Source organism: Notolepis coatsorum (genome assembly GCF_963971535.1).
Source record: "Notolepis coatsorum genome assembly, chromosome: 14".
Lineage (NCBI taxonomy): Eukaryota > Metazoa > Chordata > Actinopteri > Aulopiformes > Paralepididae > Notolepis > Notolepis coatsorum.
The window spans coordinates 79,129,402-79,150,481 of record NC_140178.1 but is presented as its reverse complement, the minus strand read 5'-3'; the positions used below and the strand labels follow the sequence as shown (position 1 = coordinate 79,150,481).

Here is a 21,080-nt window from a genome sequence, read left to right as displayed (position 1 = left end):
AATGTCTCAGGCATGGGTCTCAGGTACAAAGACTCTGTGCATCATCTCTGCTTGCATTCCCATACCCCAAGAGAGCGCACTCTCAGGTGTACCACCCTCTTATACCCTTAGCCCTTGCCCCCACCCCTCTACCAACACCGGCCTCGCGCGACCAACAGTGTCACCTGAGCCCCAGGTTGGTAGAGCGCAGAGTGACAGCTCGGCTGACCAATCACCTCAAACCCAGGGTCGTTACAATACAAATAAATAAACATACTATTATTAAAAATAACTCTTAAAACATACATTGGTTAAAGTGCATAGTTCCCAGCAGGCTTTTGCTGAACTGAAAAATAAGTAGTTTTCCCTTCCTCTTATCTTTATTTCCACAGTGCCATAAAGATTATGTTTTTGGTCACGTCTGTCTGTCTGTCACTCGTTCTGGGCGGGTCAGCCTAATGTTTTCTGTGATGCTCATGCCCCAGGGAGATTATGTTTTTTCGGTCACATGCAACTGTTTGTTTTCTGTGCAAGCTCACACATCATTTTAAATAATTGTTCACGTGTACCCTCCAACGTAGCCTATATGCTTTCTCTCTCTCTCTTTCTCTCTCTCTCTCTATCTCTCTATCTCTCTCTCTCTCACCGCTTCTGTCTGTGTGCTGCACTCCGCTCCGCTGTGAGCTGACTGGTGTGGGGCATGGGAGGGGCTGAGCCTGCATTCCCTCATCCTCTCCCTCTCTCTTAGCCAAACATTACACTATAGAGTGTTTTCACGGTGCGTCATCAAACCGGAGGTCGGCCATTTGGGAGATACTGAACGTATCCAACACAACCAAACTAGCAACTGTTCCTGGTCATTGTTGCTCAAAATTGTCTATTATTGCCGTGTTTTTGGCTGTACTAATTGGTTGGACCGGGAAAAGCATTTGGAGTACTTCAGATTGCCAAAATCTATTACAAATCAGGGAAAAGAGTGCAAAAAGGCGAACACCCCCTCTCCTCTCCTCTCTCCAGTCTGAACGAACTACCAAAGTACCAATCAGCATTTCGATCCAAAATTGTGTACTAGACGACTATTAGGGGAAAAAAAGTCAAATGTAAAGATCAGTTGATCTAGTAATGTTATTGAATCACCTACCTTGGCTTTCACAATACACATGTGACATGTCATCGATGAGCTGATACTGTGCCTCGCTCACTCATTCACACACCATCTGGTTGTAGGCAATAGGCATCCAAACCTTTGTAAGATATAAGGTCTTCATCTGTGTATGGGCATGGTGAAAAGACGAGGTAGTTCACTATGTTGGGATAGGCAATAGAAGGCATAATTGTCGGGTCGTAACTCCAAGATGAGCCAGCTCGTACAGATTTTCACCACCTATTAGTCTGAGTTAATCAGAATACCGCGCCCTTTCATACCGACTAAGTCCTTCCCTGTAGGTTCTAGCAGCTTCCACGCGCTTTCCTTTTTTTCTATCCACTTTTTCTCCTTATTTTTCTATTTTTCTCCCATCCCAATTTCGCCTCGCCAATTCTCCCTTCAATTCTCCCCTCCCCTGTCTCGAACGTTGCTAGACCATGCCTCCCACTGGTCGGCTGCAGTGAGGACCAAGCCTTGCATCACATGTCCCCTCCGGTACACGAGGAGGCAGCTGTCGCATCTTTTCACCTGTACAACACGATCACTCAGTGGCGAGGAGTAATGCGTGGGAGGCTCACGCTGCCCCCGATACTTCCTGATTCTGCTGTACAGGCGCACCAACCGACCTGTAGGAGTCGCTGTCCACAACGTCCAATCCCCATTCCCCACCCACCAGCTTTCCCACCCTCTAACACTGCACAATTGTGTTAGTATGAACGACCAGCCAGCCGGTAGCAATGCCGAGAGCTGGGCTCGAACCCAGCATATCCTGCATTAGTGGCGAGCGCCTTGCCCACTGCGCCACTTAGCCCCCCTCTTCCACGCGCTTTCCTGAACTTTTCTGTGGTTTAAACTTTAGACACCCTAAAATCCTAAAAAGGCAACTTAAATTAAACATTCAGCGTGCAATCCATTCTGATGTTTAAATCCCAGTATCTCTCGAATGGCCACGCATCCGGGTTACTGACCAAATCGTGACGTCGGTTATGAGAAAAAATAAAGGGGTTGCAGGTACAAACCCCAACATTTACATTCATTGCCCCTCCATTGAGCATGATGTAGAGCAGCTAGTTAAAAAAGACACAAGCATAGGCTATGACAATATTTCAAAAAATTTACTTGAGCCCGCTTCTGAGAGCAGAAAGAGAAAGATATTGTGCAACAGCCTCCCCCCTCTCCCTCTCTCTCCGCGTTGACAGCACACGCCTGTAGTACATTTGTCTCCACAAAGCAAGGCTGTGTGTGTGTGTGTGTGTGTGTGTGTGTGCGTGCGTGCGTGCGTGCGTGCGTGCGTGCGTGTGTGTGTGTGTGTGTGTGTGTGTGTGTGTGTGTGTGTGTGTGTGTGCACTGCCACAATGCTATATAACACAGTGTGGAGATAGGTCTGGAAATGTGAGAATAGTGTGCGTTTGGCCATTTGTGCTAGTTCATTATAATCTACTATATACCTAACTTATACACCTTTACCCATATAACTATGTATGATAGCATGTACAATAATTCTCTATATACCGTATATATATATACATTTAAATATACGTATATCCACCTGTCTGTACATACCTGTACATAATCCTTGCATATAGATACTATATTTATCTGTACATATCCCTTACCTACTCTTACTAGTTACACTGCTGGCCAGTATGACTATGACTATTTGTATTACAACTTTGTACCTGATTAGCACTACACCCTGTAGTGGTTAACACTGTCTCCTCACAGCAAGAAGGTCCTGGGTGCAATTCCCGCTTGGGGACCCAGGTACCTAGGTGGGTAGCCTATCTCCCGGGCCTTTCAAGTTCAAGTTTCAAGTTCAAGTTTCTTTATTAGTTGTCATACAGAAATACAGAATAATTTAATATGAAATGCTTCTTTCTGTTTTGCTCCTGAGAGTGTGCTAGATAAAATAGATAAGTATAAAATAAGTATAATATAAGCATGAAATAGAAAGTCAAGTACGTAAACAAGTGTAAACAAAACAAAAATTTTCAATATACATATATACATATACAATGCAGAGTAGAGAAAAGGTAACTGAGTTACAATACAATATACAGTACAATGCAGAAATGGGATGAGGTACAACTTAGCTTGTGGTGCCACCTTGTGGTGGTAAGGTGCAATGAGGTATGAGTTGTTATGCAAATCTCTTTAGCAATAAATATAATGTGTGTTAAAGTGTCTAAAGTGGGTGCTACAGTGAGTTGTTTATTTAATTAAAGTGAGTGTGTACGTGTGGATGTGTGTGCTGTGAGTGTATTTGATGGTTTGTTACATAGTGTTATTGTCATTGAGCATAATAATAATAATAATGCAGGACCTGTCGCAGAGGTCTTTAATTGGCATGCAACGACACTCAATGTTAGCGGCACACACACACCGGAACACACACGCATGCATTGTCTGTAGGATCGCCGATGCGATACTCCTCTGCGCTTAACCCATCCCGTCGGCGTGTATCACTTCCGCAACGGATTTAGTCGGATTTCGGTTTCCGGGTTCGCCTGATTGGCCGCGACGGCCACGTGACACGCCGTGAGAGAGCGTAGATTTCAGTGTGTATCATTTAATCATTTATCATTTAACATTTGAAAGGCATACATTATTGTCATACAGAAGTACAGAATACTTTTATCCAAAATGCTTCTTACTGTTACTGTTAGAGACTATGTATGAAATAAAATAGTATAGCATAAAATCTACGCTCTCTCATCCTGCTTTCCACAACGCGACAATATTATTAAACAGCAGCTCTGTCATTGAAGTGGGAAAAGTGAGCCGTATTGTATATTAGTACATTGCATAGTATATTGTATGGTAACTCAGTTACTTCTATTCTGCATCGAACATTGTACATATGTCTATACTGAACAGCATGACCTCTATTTTTACTTCTATTTTACATGCTCTGTTGTTTTTTTGCATGTATTTCCATTGGGTTTCTCTTATCGGGGGGGGGGGGGGGGGACCCTTGCGAACACGGGGAGAACATGCAAACTCCACAAAGAAAGGCCCGGGAGATACCCCACCTGGGTAACTGGCATCATGGAAACCTGGTCCCCAAGCGGGAATCGAACCCTGGACCTTCTTGCTGTGAGGCAACAGTGTTAACCACTACACCACCGTGCCGCATCCTGATGGCCTGGGGATAGAAGCTCCTTCTGAGTCTGTGCTTGCCATGAGACTCCAGTATCGCTTGCCTGACCGCAGCAGTTCAAAGAGGCAGTTGTTTGGGTGGCTAGAGTCTTTTATTATTCTCTTAGCCTTACCCAGGGATAAGGGGACACGAGAAAGGGACAGAAGAGGACAGGAAACAAAGAGAGACAGAGACAGACAACGAAAGCACCACTGTAAAAAAGGGGGGAAATAAGCTTGCTTGCTTTTGTTGATTCAACAACAACAAAAAGGCAATGAAGGAACTTGTGACAACTTGTACTTTTGTAATTTTCTAGTTATTAAAAAATATATTAAGTTTCCCAAGTAATTACATTGAAATATTACAATATGAATGATAATAAAACAGAAAATGATTAATATTAGGACAATGTTTATTTGTGTTTTGAGGAGATATTGGGCTAAAGTGTATTTATTTGAATTGTTCACAATGGCGGTGGTATGGGCTGTGGTGGCCCTCCGCTCCTGTTCTTGCCCTCTCCTTCATTCAATACCAGAGAATAGTGTGTAGTGTAATAGAGAAATTTCACACCTAGACCAAAGTGATGAATTGTGTCTTAATTTTAATTCATAACCATATACAGAACATATAGGTACGCAATTTATATTACATTGTGTGCAGCTCTTCAAAGCTTATTCTCAATAAATAAGCTTGGTTTGAGTTCTAAAGCCTAACTTAATTACATTGCGCCAGCGCTCCATCCATCTTTTGTTTTTAAAATAATAATAAAAAATAAAAAGTCTGGATCAAGAATATGAATTATAGGGGCGCTCCAGTAGCACACCATGTACCGCGCTGCGTCGCGGATCGGCCGACCCGAGTTCGATTCCCGGACCCGCCGTTATTTGCCGAATGTCTTCCCCTGCTCTCTCTCCCGTTTCACCCTCACTGCATCTGTCGGTCATGTCTGACCAGGAAAAAGCGATAAATGCTCAAAAAAAAATCTTAAAAAATTAAAATATGAATTATATACGTTTTATGTTTCTGTTTCTCTATTAATCTGTTAATATGTTTAAGCAATTGAAACATGACATTTTGATATGGTGGCAAATGACAAGATAGCATTTCATCATGCAATAGGTCATTCATCTGAAACAAACAAATAAACAATAATCCAAGTTGCCTCAACATGCTGATAGATTACAACCATGTCATGTTTCATTGTTTGTTGTTTTTAACAAGAGAGGGGTGGGGGGTGGGTCTGTATATGAGAATATCCTCCTTTCCTTACATCTTTCTGATATTTGCAACCCGCCCCCTCTTGTTGATTGGCCTGTGTTCTTGTATGAGAGCTCCTCCCACATACAGTCATTCACCGGAATCAGCACCGTTCAAACAGGCTTGTGAAGTCCTGATGCGATGGCTAGCGTCAAACTTGTTTTGTTCCTCCTGCTCTCATAACAAAGCTTCCAAAAGTAACTGGAACCTAAACCATTCTCTGTTTATATATCAACTGTGAACTTTCTACTGTTTTGTTTCGACCAGAAACCCCCAAAAGTGCCCTAGTCCTACCTATCAAATTGGTCGACTTTAGTGATAGTAGCCACCATTGGACATAAGCCCTATTCTACATGGGGGGGGGGGGGGGGTCTTTTAATTGTAATTATTGACTACATTGATCATTTTAATTAAATGCACATCTGCCATGTCTTTAATCTTTTTTTCTTTCTTTTTTACAAATACATATATACATTTAAAAATCTGGAGCATACTTTTTCAACAAACTCAAGGTCATCTGATGATAGCAATCCAGTCCAAATGACCTCTTTGGTTGTAGGCAGAGTAAATCATGACATTTTACATACAGGATAATGGCAGTAGTGCAATTTGAATTAAATGACAGAGTTCCTTTATCCAATGTGAATGGTCTACTGGAACTATATGGATAGCACACAGAAATTACATTACAGTATCTCCCCCATTCAAACTAATCCAGTTCAAATAAGCAGTCTTCTCATTGTAGAGATTCCTAAACTGAAATGTAGATATCATCACAAGGTACGTAAAACAACATAATTTCATGAAGGCACATTCAAATAACATTGGATAGTATTTTGTTAACACAGTGTGAGCATGGGGAACAATGTTGATCATTTAACATTTAATATTCAATGGAATTATTATGTTCATAAGAATACTTCATGGAATGTACAGCCCCGTTTTCAAAACGAACATTACATTTTTTACATTTCATAGTATTCCCCATGCAAGCCAAATCACCTGCTTCATGTATGGGATACAAGTGTCTCCGTCCCTGTCTGGTGCCAATATGTTGACAAGGGCCAGATGTTAGCTAGCCAGGTTTGGTTGCTCCAGATCCAACACGTCAACAGGTGTCTCTTTCCCTGCCTGGTGCCAATATGTTGACAAGGGCCAGATGTTAGCTAGCCAGGTTTGGTTGCTCCAGATCCAACACGTCAACAGGTGTCTCTTTCCCTGCCTGGTGCCAATATGTTGACAAGGGCCAGATGTTAGCTAGCCAGGTTTGGTTGCTCCAGATCCAACTCGTCAATCCAACTCGTCAGTAGCACAGAGTCGTAGTGCTTTTCAATCATACGCCAAGTCATGTTTGAAACACTCCATATTAAAACCGACTATAGATAGATATAGACAGCCACACCATTTACATAACAAATAATTTGAGGATAAAAGAACCCATGCATTCATGTTTGTCCAGCCTTGCAGTAGCTATACTGTAAAGCGCTGTCAACAACCTCTACATTTGAAATCCCAGTGATGACTGACTGAATTCTGTTTTCGTGCTGAAGTCAAACAGCACTATAATAAATGCATGCTTATTTTTTTTGTTTTTGTTTTTTGACAAAGAAAGAGCAACTGAAGGGGATATAAATTATCTCTGCACGTCACTCCGCCTCCTCCTCTGCTCCCCCCCCCCCCCCGTGTAGATTTCCCCTGACGTGTCCAATAAGGGGAGGAGAAGGAGGTGGCTGAGACAAGTTCTGCAACTCATGATCTCATCGGAGATCCCGGTGTCACTTCTTGTGAGGTGACGGCCAGGGTCCCTCATAGTGTTGACTGGACGATCACTGGCACCTCCAGAGGCAAGAGGAGGCCCGTCTTGACGTCCCCACAAGCCTCCACCTGCTGGACGCTCTGTTGAGAACAACACAACGACAGAGGCATCAGTGATAGAGATCCTGGCAGAAGACAACATTGGTATCTTCAGCAGGAGGGGGGAGGGGCAGCTCAGCCTGCTCTCTCTGAGCCGGCTCTTTCAAGTGAACCACGGTAGCCGGCTGATCAGTTTTTTTGTGTGTTTTTTATTTTAAATTTTTTTTAGCCGCATGTGATTGGTCCATAATATGTGTGTTGGCGTCTGTGTGTCCACGCTGAGCAGAAGGGGGGGGGGGGGGGGGGGGGTTACAGACACACACACACAGATTCTTATTATATATTATTACTATTGTATTATGCACATCGTTGCGGGCAAGACCCCCCGCATTTCACTGTATACCTGTATGCCGTGACAAATAAAACTCTTGTATCTTGTATCTTGTACTGTGCAGTGCACATGAACAGGAGGTGGGAGGGAGATGATAGAGAGAGAACACGGAGAGAGAGAGAGAGAGAGAGAGAGAGAGAGAGAGAGAGAGAGAGAGAGAGAGAGAGAGAGAGAGAGAGAGAGAGAGAGAGAGAGAGAGAGAGAGAGAGAGAGAGAGAGAGAGAGAGAGAGACTTGCACTAGCGTGACAGACAGAGACAACACGCTGGAAAGGTGAGGAAATGAGTGACAGCAGGAAAAGCAGTACAATTAGCAATTGAAAAATAAAAGACAAGCATGTAAACCTGCTATTAATGAAGGTGCCAGTGAGTGTATCTACTGCGACTGTTGTTGCTGCTGCTGCAATTTCTTCTACAGCATCATCCAGTACAGTGTAGAGTAGACCACCACAACCACAGTCCTAGACCTACAACCCAGAGCTCTGAGCCAGTTTTTGCAAAAGGCTATGACACTATTTTTTTTAGCACTCTGCTTCATCTTGAGTATGTAAATAAAGCTATATAAATGATAACAATTTGATATCATTTATTTTACATTAGCTATTAATTTTACACATCTTTTTGGTAATAAATTAATTTAAGCAACAAAAAATATGAAGAGCGGCTTGGGAGCCGAAGGAGCCAGCTCTTTTTATACACACAGTGCATGGCCACAGTTGGACATAGTGGGAGCAAGTTTAACAGAGTGCAGAATTTTTTATGTTGATCTTCTGTTCGTCCTTCACTTGATGACCAGAGTGTTCTTATGTGATGCTCTACTCTTCCAATATAATGTTCACAGTGGGCTAGCCCTCCTCGCATGGGACGAAAGGAGGAGCAGAGTGTGTAAGCCTCCTTCGGTCGGTAGCTACAAGGCCACTATACAGTCAAGACTCCTACAGTGCCTCCTCGTGGCCACACATGTCCACTGGGTACCTTGCGGTCCCAGGCCAAACTGTAGGGGATCTCAGAGCAACAGTGGGCCCCAGAGGCAAGGCGCGTAGGCCCACCGGTGTGTGGACACGCCCTGGCGCCTGCCAACCACTGTCCCAGCTATGGGCAAATAACATGGGCAGATTGGGCTCATAGCCATGCAAGGCAACCCATCTAGGAGAAGGACAAAAACCATGGGTGCTACTCGCACCTGGCTCCGAGCCGTCTACCACCTGGAGGCATCAGAGCGAGGGGCGGATAAGAGCTCATGCCTAAAACGGCCAGAGTAGGACTGCGAGGAGTTGTGCCCCCACAGCCTAAAATATGGAGAACAAAGTCATTCCTAAACCTATACTTCCAGTGGCGGGAGTCGGCAGAAACCAAGCAGCAGATGGTGGTGCTGGTAGGGCTGGGCGATATGGCCAAAAATGATATCACGATAACAATCTGATAATGTTATCATATCACTCGATATCGATAATTATTGATATTGTTATAAGTATAAAAAAAAAAGATTCATTATTATTTTTATTAACAGATGTATGTTTATTTTGCAGCAATTCTTTGTCGTTGCCGCCATCTTTAGTGTTACAGCCCCTCACACTCCAGTTCTCAGGCTGCAGCTGGTTTGAAAGCGACAGTAAACAGGCTTCTCTGCTGGCTGTGACTCCAGGGGAGTTGAATAGTTCTGGCTCTGCTAGTTTCTTTTCTATCTTTTGGCACTTTTTTGGTGGACAAACCACCGCACATGTGCACCGTGACTCACGACTGGAGACTAGCTCTGCTAGCACACATAGCCTACTGTGTACAGATGGTTTCAAACTGTATTCTAAATTAGAAAGCAAACAAAATAAATGGACAAGAGAAAAATAAATCTCAATTTGGTCAGTATTGTCATTTGGACAAACAAAAAAATATTCTTTTTTGATATTCTTTTTATTATCGATCGATATCGATTATTTAAATATATCGCGATAATTATCATTATCGTTTTATTGCCCAGCCCTAGGTGCTGGTCCTCTCCCCGGAGGACAGTATGACGATAGGACCCCAAACCCGGAAGGGAGGGTTCTTTCCGATCACAGCACGCGGTCCAATGCACCCCTGCATTGTCGGAGACCATTCACCATGGGAACCTTCAACGCAAACACAGTGAGAGAAGAAGCAAGGTTGGAGGAGCTGGCACACTGTGCAGAGGAAAGGCGAGTGGAGATCCTGGGAATCCAGGAACATAGAAGAGTGCATGCTGAGGATGGGATAGTGTATCAGAGAGTGGAGAGATGCTGGTTCATCACCTCATCAGTGTGGGGAAACGAGGCACAAGCTGCCACTGGTGGCGTGGGGCTATTGCTGAGTTCTTGGGCACATAAGGCTCTCAGTAGGGTACGCTATCACACCAACAGGATCCTTATTGCTGACTTTGATGGCAACCCAGTTACAACTGTCATAGTCATGTACTCACCCACCAATGTGGCACAAGCTGAGGAGGTGGAGAAGTTCTATGAGGACCTTGCAGCAGCGGTCTATGATATCCCGGCTCACAAATTCCTAACAATCCTGGCTGACTTCAAGGCAAGGCTTGGACCAGAGGACACACCTTTCACACACCCTGACTCCACAAACCGCAATGGCACGTTCAACTCTGTGGGCTCTGATCATCGAGTGGTCTCCATGAGGGTGCGACTGAGCCTCAGGGTCCCCAAACCAAGCCTGAAGATCCGGTATGACTGGAAGGCGCTGTCAGTAAACCCTGGCCTTCAAACCAGGTACGCAGTGGAAGTGAGGAATCACTTTCAGCTGCTGGGTGAGGAGGAGGAGCCTAATACCAAATACAGGTGGTTCATTGCTGCGAATGAAGAGGCGGCCAGGATGTGTGGTGGAGAGGAATGGTCTCTCGGAGGTCCAAGCATCCGGAGGTCATGGTGGCGCGTGATGGAGTGGAGGAGGCATGCCGAGGCTATGGACACAAGCAGACTGCAGAGAATAGCAAGGTACTGAACAAGGCCAAACAGCTTCTGTTCGATACCTATGATAAGATAAGGGGGGAGGAGCTGATGGAGAAGGTGCAGAGAGTGGAGGCAGCGCAAGGTGAACAGCAGTACGGGGAGGCATGGAGGGTCATCAATGAGATGAGTGGGAGGAAAAGGTTGAAGCAGGGACAGGTGGTGGGCCACAGCCCAGAGGAGAGGGTGACCTCCTGGTTCACTCACTTCCGAAATCTCCTGGGAACACACTTGACAGTGGAAGAAGCTGAGGAGATGATACCTGCCGTCCTCACAAATCTCACTATTGACGATGGTCCCTTCACAGCCAGGGAGCTTGTGAAATCCACACTGAAGCAGGGAAAAAGTGCTGGGCCGGACGTGTGTAGTCTTTTACCAACGGAGTTGCAGTTTTCCGCCATCTGATTGGCCACTGACGTTTCTCTCAGCGCCAATCGCGTGACGCCTAGTTCTATCACTGGTTAAGCTTGGCGACTCTTTCGAAGTTGGTTAAGGTTAGAGTTTGTCTTAGAGCAGGGCGATAGACCACCAGCCCTGATTCCAAACTCTAACCTTAACCAACTTCGAAAGAGTCGCCAAGCTTAACCAGTGATAGAACTAGGTGTTAGCTAGCTAGCAGGCTGTTAGAGGCAGAAATAGGCGTAACGCGATTGCCGCAGAGAGAAACGTCAGTGGCCAATCAGATCGCGGAACCCGAACGCGGAACTGCAACTCCGTTGGTAAAAGACTACACGCGGGCCGGACGGCATTCCCCCAGAGGTCTGTAAGAACTGTGACCTTGACAACATCATCCTGGAGTTCTGAAACCACGCCCTGATGACAAACAACCAGCCTGATATGTGGTCTCTCTCTAACATCATCCCAGTGCCTATGTCCGGAGCTCTCTCAAAGCCAGACAATTACCGTGGCATAAGTCTGACGTATCATTGCAAAGATGTACAATCGCATGATACTGAACCTGATACAGAGCGCCATTGACCCCCACCTCAGGGAGAACCAAAATAGTTTCAGAGAGAAGAGGACCACTGTGGCCCAGATCTTGACCATGAGGAGAATCATTGAAGAGGTGAAGAAGAACAACCTGACAGTGGTACTGTGCTTCATCGATTTCAAAAAGACATTTGACTCGATACACAGAGGCGTGATGATGAAGATACTCAATGCCTACGGAGTCCCTCCCAATCTACTCCGGGCCATGGCGACCATGCACACAGGTACAAGGGCCAAGGTGGTAACCCCAGATGGCAACAGTGAAGAGTTTGACATCCTGGCTGGGGTGATGCAAGGGGACACCCTTGCCCCCTTCCTCTTCGTCTATTCCTAGACTATGCACTCAGGAAGGCCATCAGTGGACAGGAGCAGGAACTTGGTCTCACAATAACCCCTAGGAGATTGAGACGACACCCTGCCATAGTCCTAACAGACCTGGACTACGTGGACGACATCAGCCTGCTCTCTGACCACGTAGAGCAAGCACAGGAACTCCTGTGAGTGGAGACGGAGTGCGCCAATGTTGGCCTTAGGCTAAATGCCAAGAAAACCGAGGTCATAACTTATAACATCCTCCCGGATCATCCACCTCTAGCAACAGCAGGAGGCACTGCTCTAAAGGAAGTCAGTGATTTCAAATACCTGGGCTCGTGGGTCAACTCGTCCGAGCAAGACCTTAAAGTGAGGAAGGCACTTGCGTGGAGAGCCCTGAATGGCATGACCAGTGTGTGGAACTCCAACCTGCCCTGACAAATCAAACTCAGCTTCTTCTATGCAACAGTAGAGTCTGTTCTTCTATATGGCAGTGAATGCGGGACCCTGAAGCCCACTAGATGGGTGCTACACTAGAATGATGCATGTAGTACTTAACATCAATCACTGCCAGAGACACCAAAAGCTGCCAGCCAGCAAACTTGTGTTGTGGGAGCCAACACACAAGCATCAATCACGAGGATGTCCCACACGAACATATGTGGACATACTCAAAAAAGATGCAGGGGCAGGAAGTATTGGCAAGCTAGCCGGATGCATGGAGAATTGGGATGACTGGAAGCACCGATGGAGGGCCCGTCCAAGGACGACCTAGATAGATAACCAGCACTTGACACTACAAGGCACAGACATCATGTCACCGCCGAGATGCGGTTTTCTGAACCTAAATGATTGGCCTATCAGGATGAGGAATTGTCAGCTCCCTAGAGCTCAACTGCTGAGGTTTTTAATGTACAATATCAAGGGAAAGTAGTGAATGCCTTTTTGAGCATGCATCATTTCAACTTCTCTTTTCAGAATCAGAATCAGTTTTATTCGCCGTATACAGTATATTTATTCATACAAAGAATTTAGCTTGGTGCTTGCTCACACAAGAGAACAAGAATAATATAGAATAATATAAAGAAAAACAACGTCTAAAAGGATAACTTCACTATTTTGGACCCCCCCCCCCCCCTTAGACCCTATCTGTCTACCATGTACCTGACTCAAAGAGACCATCATTTCACTCATCCCTCATCGGTCCAGTATTGAGTTAGCTACAATTTCCCAAAAGGCTCTCACTGGGCTACAATAGCAGACAATGGGAAATTGAAAAATCCTTTGCAAAAACAACGATAAATGTGTGACGGGAAGTTCAGGGTGTATTTCTTACCAGTCTCATTATACTCTCCTGTGAAATCCGAAAATGTTTACACGGTAGCGAGACCGCAAATAGGGTCTAAGGTCCAAAACAGCGAAGTTATCCTCTAAAGATAGAATTTGTTTCATTTAAAATGGGGTGACAGTGGCTCGGGAGGTATAGCAGCCGTCTGGTAATATGGAGGTTTAATGCACCATTTACCCTTTAAGAAATATTCAAAACAAGTAGTAGTACAAGTATAATTTCTAGTACATGTCCTACAGCACATGTCTTAGTGTATGTTTCAACAATACCTGGCCGCTCTGTACGTGTCCGTTCTGCACATGGCTCCTGGGGGAGAACAGCGGGTCGCGCTTCGCCGCCGCCTCCTTGCCGTGCGCCGACACTGACAGCCTCACCTCCTCGGTGTCCGCCGTGCCGATGCCGTTGGCCCTGTGGATGCAGAGCACCTTGCGGAAGCTCTGCCTGAAGTTCTCGGAGAGGAAGCCGTAGAGGAGCGGGTTGGCGCAAGAGTTGACGTAGGTGAGGATCACCAGGAAGAAGTAGATGGCCGCGGTGGCACTCGTCTCCGGGATGATGTACATGAGGTTGACGATGTTGGTGAGGAAGAACGGCAGCCAGCAGAGGACGAACACCAGGACAATGATCACCACCATGCGTGTCACCTTGCGCTCCGACTTGCGCCGCTTGGTCAGGCCCGCCTTCGCCCCCGCCGACCTCACCTACAAAACACAGACGCCATGCGGGGGGGGGGGGGGGGGGGGGGGGTGAAGAAAAGTCAAGATACATATAGATAAACAGGATGATCTCGCTTGATGTGTGTACAGTACTAATCAATCACAGGAAAAAAGGTACACATAGTGTATCAGAAATAAATACATATATTACATATTCAACTTTTTAAGAAAATATCAACCAATATATCAAACGTTAGCTAGTTAACAATGCAACAAATTGCAGATGATTCTGACATCCGCGTTAACAACCTGTTTAAATGACTATTACTGTAGCCTAATTTTTCTTTTTTTACAGTACTTTACAATAGTTTGTTTACTGTAACTGGTTTTGTTTTTACTGTACAATACAGAGCTTTACTCCTATGTATTCTTTACTGTAACGATTAAACTTCAAATAATCAAATATTCTTTTGTTTGTCTTTCATAAAAACACAAGCGCTATACTGCAGTCTATCACAGGGGTTACTGTATGAGGAAATTACCATTGCATAGTCTCTTTTGGTAACAAGCATTTTGTGTTTGACCACATACTGTATTTGATAATGGCCGTTGTATTTGAAAATGCACCAATAAGTAAACTTCAACGATGAACATATCCACTGTTCTGGTGCTGTGATTCTTTTGTATATTCTATTCTCTGATTTGACACTGGTATTTTTATTTTGCATGCTATATTATATTTTGAACCCAAAGTGAGCAGTATAGCATTCTGTGTTAGTGTAATAGCTGATAACGGAGTCTTCGAAAATAACCAGTCAATCAGCCTCACGACAATTGGGTGAACATTGAAAAAGCACCAAGTAACCCTTTTTACTGTACTTTACAATAGTTTGTTTACTGTAACTGTTTTTGTTTTTACTGTACAATAAAGAGCATTACTGTATGTATTTTTCTTTACTGTAATGATTCAACTTCAAATACTGTAATCAAATATTTTGTTTGTCTTTCATAAAAACACAAGCTATACTGGAGTCTATCGCAGGGGTTATGAGGAAATGACCATTGCATAGTCTATTTTGGTAACAAGTATTTGGTTTTTGACTGCATTATTTGATAATGACCGTTGTATTTGAAAGGTGCACCAATAGTTAAACTTCAACGATGAACATATCCACTGTTCTGACACTATTATATAAAGTACATTGTTATAAACTTTAGCATGAAATATAATCTAATTTGGTTCAGTTGTTCACTTAATTGTTTGAAATATCTAATGTTCTGGTGCTGTGATAAGCTTTTGCATATACTATTCTCTGATTTGACACAGGTAATTTTATTTTGCATGCTATATTGCATTTTGAACCCAAAATTAGCAGTATAGCATTCTGTGTTGAGTTTTGCACATTGAAACTCTGATGTGCAAAATGACTCAAAGCAATCGTAAGAAACTGTAATAAACGGTCATTTACATTTTATATTTTACATTTAGTCATTTAGCTGACTCCTCTATCCAAAGTGACTTACAAGTTCTGTATGACAAGTCAGCAGGAAGGGTACAACTCTTAATAATAACGATAGTAAACATTTCCATACTTGGCACCAATGTGCATCCATGTGCTCAGGGGCGTAGCTGGGGGGGGGTAGCTTAGGATGATTCCAAGGGCCCAGCACTGAGGGGGGCCCAAATTTTTTTTTTTTTTTTTTTTTTTTTTTTTTTTTACTAGACATCACTCAGGTGTATTATTGATGCTCTCATTGATACTATGTTTGTTTCTGAAGTGTGTGTGTGTGTGTGTGTGTGTGTGTGTGTGTGTGTGTGTGTGTGTGTGTGTGTGTGTGTGTGTGTGTGTGTGTGTGTGAGATATATAGAGAGAGGGGGGGGGCTTTGGTAGACTATTGCATTGGTCCATTCATTGAAGATGAACGCAATGCGACATCCTTTACTAGGATCACCCACCAACAGTGCAGGTGCTGAACTGCTGATCCGAATGTATAGGTAAAAACCATATTATGCGTTTTCATTAATAAAAAAATGGCAAAAAAAAAATCTCTCGCGCGCTCGCATTCACTGGGGGCCTACAAATACATTCTTTCATGGGGCCCAGAATCTGGAGCTACACCCCTGCATGTGCTACACAGTGACGTGTTGACCCTTCCTTCTTTTATAGTTTCCTTGCATGGGCATTGTTGATGCCCTGTTGCCTCTGCTTACCCATTACATCTGTCAATAATTTTTTCCTTGTATTATTTTACCAATCATCAGTTGTCCACCTCAACACTCTCTCATTGAATTGACTTTCTTAGGTTTCTTCCTTTTTTTCCTCATTGTGCTGTGGGCTGCATGGCAAACTGTGGTCCCTCACTCACTCACTCAGTCATACGTGGACGTTTTTTTGTGAGGGAGGTTTTTGTAGGACACATGCACAGGTCATGTAGCCTAAGTGCTTCTAGTGACGCCTTTCTCTGCATCTCCCTAAATCATCACCTCCAGCAGCATTATCCACATTGCCCTGCTTTCACTTACAAGTTACAACACATTAACAACACAAAAAGCCGCCCCCAGCTGCTAAAAAGCTCTCTGTCTGATCCAGGACCAAACCCCGACTAGCGGCCCTTGTCACTCCTTAGACACTAGTACAGGTTTATAGCCTGATTTACTTCACTCAAACTAATTAGCATGATACCTGCCAGTGCTATCTGAAATTGGTGCCTGTGGTTTGTAGTAACTTATACTAAATGTGGAACATGGCAGAGTAAAAGAAGCAGGACGATGTTTCCTACACCTAGGTCTCATTTGCTGTGTAGCTAAGTGGCTACATAGCTAGCATTAGCTGCCTCTCAATAATACAGTGAAACTGCTTTTCCATCTAGCTAAATGCGTGCAGGATGGAGGGGGGGGGATTTCCAATTACCAAAGGGGGGCCTGACTGAAAAGATTTGGGAACCACTGGGCTAGGGTGAGGGGGGACAGCAGAAAGGGAAACACAGGGGGACCTGGCACCGATGAAACATCACTCAACAACAAGCAGTTACCTTGATGACGATGAGCAGGTAGCAGAAGCAGATGACGAGGAGGGGAGCGAAGAACCCCAGGATGGCCGTGTAGAGGATGAAGATGCTGGACCAGAGGTCCTGGGGTTCGGGGAAGCTGATGTTGCAGGAGTCGAATGTGTCCTGCAGGTCCGAGAAGACGCTGACCGGCAGCACCACCAGGAAGGACACCAGCCACACCATGCCATTGATCACCTTGGCCACCTGCGGCCGGCGCCACTTGGCACTCCGCATCGGGTGCACCACGGCCAGGTAGCGGTCGATGCACATCACCGTCAGGCCGAAGGTGGAGGTGAACTGGCTCATGGCGTCGGCCGTCATGCACACCTTGCACAGGAACTCCCCGTACGGCCAATAGGAGAGCACGCTCTGGGTGCCCAGGAAGGGGATCCCCAGGATGTAGAGTTCATCGGCCAAGGCTAAGTTGAGGATGTACATATTGGTGACCGTCTTCATCTTGGCGTAGCGCACCACCACATAGATGACCAGCGTGTTGCCCAGAAGGCCCACCATGAAGACGGTGAGGTAGATGAGGGCGGTGACCACCGTGCCGTTGCCGATGAAGGGCATGGCCCTGATGGCCCTGTTGGACATGTTGGTGGAGATGTTGTTCGCGGAGAAGGCGGACGGCAGCGTGAAAGATGACACGTTGGGGCCCCCGCGCGCCGAGGACCAGTTGTAGTCGTTCATCTTGGAGAGGTGGGAGTCGGCAGGCAATCCTATTGGTTTACAGCTGGAAAGAGCTCAAACAGGAAAAGACAAGAGACATAAATACAAAATGGAACACTTAACATTCTTTGAAAGCAGCTTTGTTCCATACAGGGAGACTCGTGTAAATCATAAGTGATCTTTAGTTTCCTTACAGGCCCTGGTGGTATTGCAATTACATCTGCAATGCATGCAGGCGTTAGAAAATCATTACAATCGTTTTTGACATTTAAATAATGAGTTATGCTGAGGTCTATAATGTTTTATATTATTGTATGGTATTTCTGCTGTGCCAAACTGTTGCTCTCGTTGCCCTTACCACCACCAGCACACACAGGGTTCCTAGGCAAGATGCCCATATTTACTAAGTACTAGAGATCATTTCCATTGAATCATCTGGGCATACAGCCAACCTGTCATGTTTCTAAATGGGAAAGCGCACATTAGAACAAGCTTCATTCTCTAATGCTGCCGGTGGTACAGTAGTCTATGAGTGACAATGGGAGAAACAACCACCTGCAGTTACATCCTGGAAGAAGCTGCTTGCAGCGTTCTTGATAATATGGGGGGGGGGGGGGGGGGGTCATCCGATCGACTTCACACTTGACACGGGGACGCACATACGCACACAGGCAAACAGATGTTGTTCCCTTTGTAGTTAGATACTACATCATAGTGTTTAAATTATTTTTATTTCGTTTATCTCCTACACACCCTCATGGAAAGAATATATATATATATATGGGGGGGTGCTAAAGGTGAGCGATAAAGTGGCAGTCAGGAGAATGAGGCTGGCAGGACACTGCCAGAGACACCATGAGATGCCAACCAGCAAACTTGTGCTGTGGGAACCAACACACGGGCATCGATCACGAGGACGTCCCACGTTAACCTACGTGGACGTACTCAGGAGAGATGCGGGAACAGAAAGCACCGGCGAGCTAGATGCATGGAGGATCGGGATGACTGGAAGCACCGATTGAGGGCCCGTCCGAGGACGACCTAGATATATATATATATATATATATATATATATATATATATATATATATATATATATATATATATATATATATATATATATATATATATATATATATATATATATATATATATATATATATATATATATATATATATATACATGTCATAACTAAATAAAAGTGTTTATCCCTGCAACAGGCTTTTGCCATGCGGTCCAATGAGTATAGAGTGAATATAATGTGTTGCCACTAGACCCACGCATATGTGAGTGTGACACACCTGGTGCGGTATATGACCTTATCAGTTGTTGGATGTGCCTGTGCCTGTGACAACCTGTTGCGCAAATAAGTGTTTGACGTGAAGATTCGTTGAACCGCGCTCCAAAAACACAGGAATGACGTGCAGCCCGTATAGCCTTGTGTTGGGAGTATAAACACTCGCGATGCCCAAGTCCGAATGTATGGGCTTGCCTTGTGTTGGGAGTACAAACACTCGCGATGCCCATGTCCTAATGTATGGGCTTGACATTTCAATCCACCGCAATTAGGCAGCCCGGCGTTGAAATGCGCAAGATTATTCATTGGGGGGGGGGGGGGGTCTTCCGAATATTTTCTGGCGCATTCATTCGAAATGCCAGTGCAATGAAAAACGACAAAGCATCACACATTCATTGATGCTGCCCCAAGTATATTTACCCCTGTTGTAAATAGGGGAAATAGGTCGAGCATTGTGTTGCGTGAAATCACATCAGCATTACATGACTTGATGTGAAAAATTAAGAATTTTGTCCCAGTTTTTTCGTCTGACAAAGAAGCGGAAAACTATGAATGAATGAATGAATGAATGAATGAATGAATGAATGAATGAATGATCATTACATTTATACAGCGCCTTTCTAGACACTCAAAGCGCTCCCGACAATGTAGGTGGAAATGGCCTCCTTCTGGTTATCAAAGTAATTTTAGATGGACTGTCTGGATTTAGCTTGCAGAACCACATTAACGACCCATATTCTGATCATGCTCTTAAGATAACTGTAAAAGAAACTTCACAAAGAAGGTAATACACAGATAAGTATACTTTTTTTTGCCTCGTCTTATAGAGCCGTTTATTTTAAACGGCGCGGGTTTATATTTAATTGTTTTTGTATTGTTATTATTATTATTATTATTATTATCATCATGTATTTGTAAATATATATATTTAGCAGTACACCTTCAAAGCCAGAGAACATGCATTCGTGATCATTCAACTTACCCGTGCGCCCCAGTGCGCTTCATTCGCTATCCATGGTACTGGCACGGACCGGTGCGCGTCTCCCAGAATGGTTGGACATCATTTCTTTATGTCTTTGTTTTCGCGGCTCCAAAAGTGGCAGCAATGGCAGTCACACTTTCTCTCATGTCAAAATCCACTTTCTCACCCCTTGCGATCGATCCCTTATTTAAATTCCAAGAAACACTACTTCACACTTAGGTATACATCTTGAGGCATGTTTTTGCTGTCATCTCGCCTGATATTCACAGTTGAACGACGGGACTGGTATCGGTTAGGAAACGATATCTAAATGATATCTCAACAACAACAAAAACTAAAACAACAAAGTGGGTTCCGTCGTTTAACAGAAGGAAATTCCTTCTGAGGCTGTGGAGGGGTCCGGTACAGATGGCTGGTCGTGTCAGGGACACGGGGCCACGAGTATTTATGTCTGGAACACGTCACGTCACCACGCTTGAGGAACTAAGCGGTACAGGAAAACACACCCTCCGCCTCTCTCATTGAATATGTAGATAATATCCTTAAAGTAAAGGTTGATAAATATGTCCATGGTACATCAATGATAATAGAAACAGACGTTTTTTTTTATTTTAATTTTATTTACATGGGTGACTTATTTAAGGGGGCTTTTCCTTTAAAGAGTGCTTCCCCCTAATTACAAATACCCAAATAGAATAATCTTGTAAAAGTGAAAGCCCCCCCCCCCCCATTAAAAATTCTACATAAGTAAAAGTAGGCTATAGGCCTACAAGTATACACAGTCAATAACGTTCCAATGCTTGGGCTTGGGAGTGTCAATCCATTGACCTCTAAAGGTTATGTTGAAGTGGTATGTGGTCCAGTTATGTGCAGCTCTGATTATGACCTCTTAAAGTTGGCATGCTTAACATTTGAAAGCACATTATTTTGTAAGTACAGTACTTGAGAGTAAAAATACTTTCCAGCACTGGGCAGTGGCAATGAGTTCAGTGAGGGAGGAGGAGATACGGCTGTGGTGTTAGAATTGGAAAAGTGAA

General features: G+C 44.3%; 1 protein-coding gene across 2 annotated transcripts; it reads right to left on the bottom strand.

Moving 5' to 3' along the window:
- Nucleotides 1-4,849: 4,849 nt before the first annotated feature.
- LOC311239807 (somatostatin receptor type 5-like) lies at nt 4,850-20,450 on the bottom strand. Of its 2 annotated transcripts, none has more exons than XM_084328256.1 (4): nt 20,044-20,450; nt 17,077-17,837; nt 13,660-14,088; nt 4,850-7,418 (listed from the first exon to the last, which is right to left on the bottom strand). In XM_084328256.1, exons 2-4 carry the CDS (start codon nt 17,782-17,784, stop codon nt 7,329-7,331), a joined length of 1,227 nt encoding a protein of 408 aa, XP_084184382.1. In that variant the 5' UTR covers nt 17,785-17,837; nt 20,044-20,450; the 3' UTR covers nt 4,850-7,328. The 2 variants fall into 2 exon arrangements, with proteins under 2 accessions (XP_084184382.1, XP_084184381.1); XM_084328255.1 differs by having other exon boundaries at nt 17,077-17,827.
- Nucleotides 20,451-21,080: the final 630 nt, after the last annotated feature.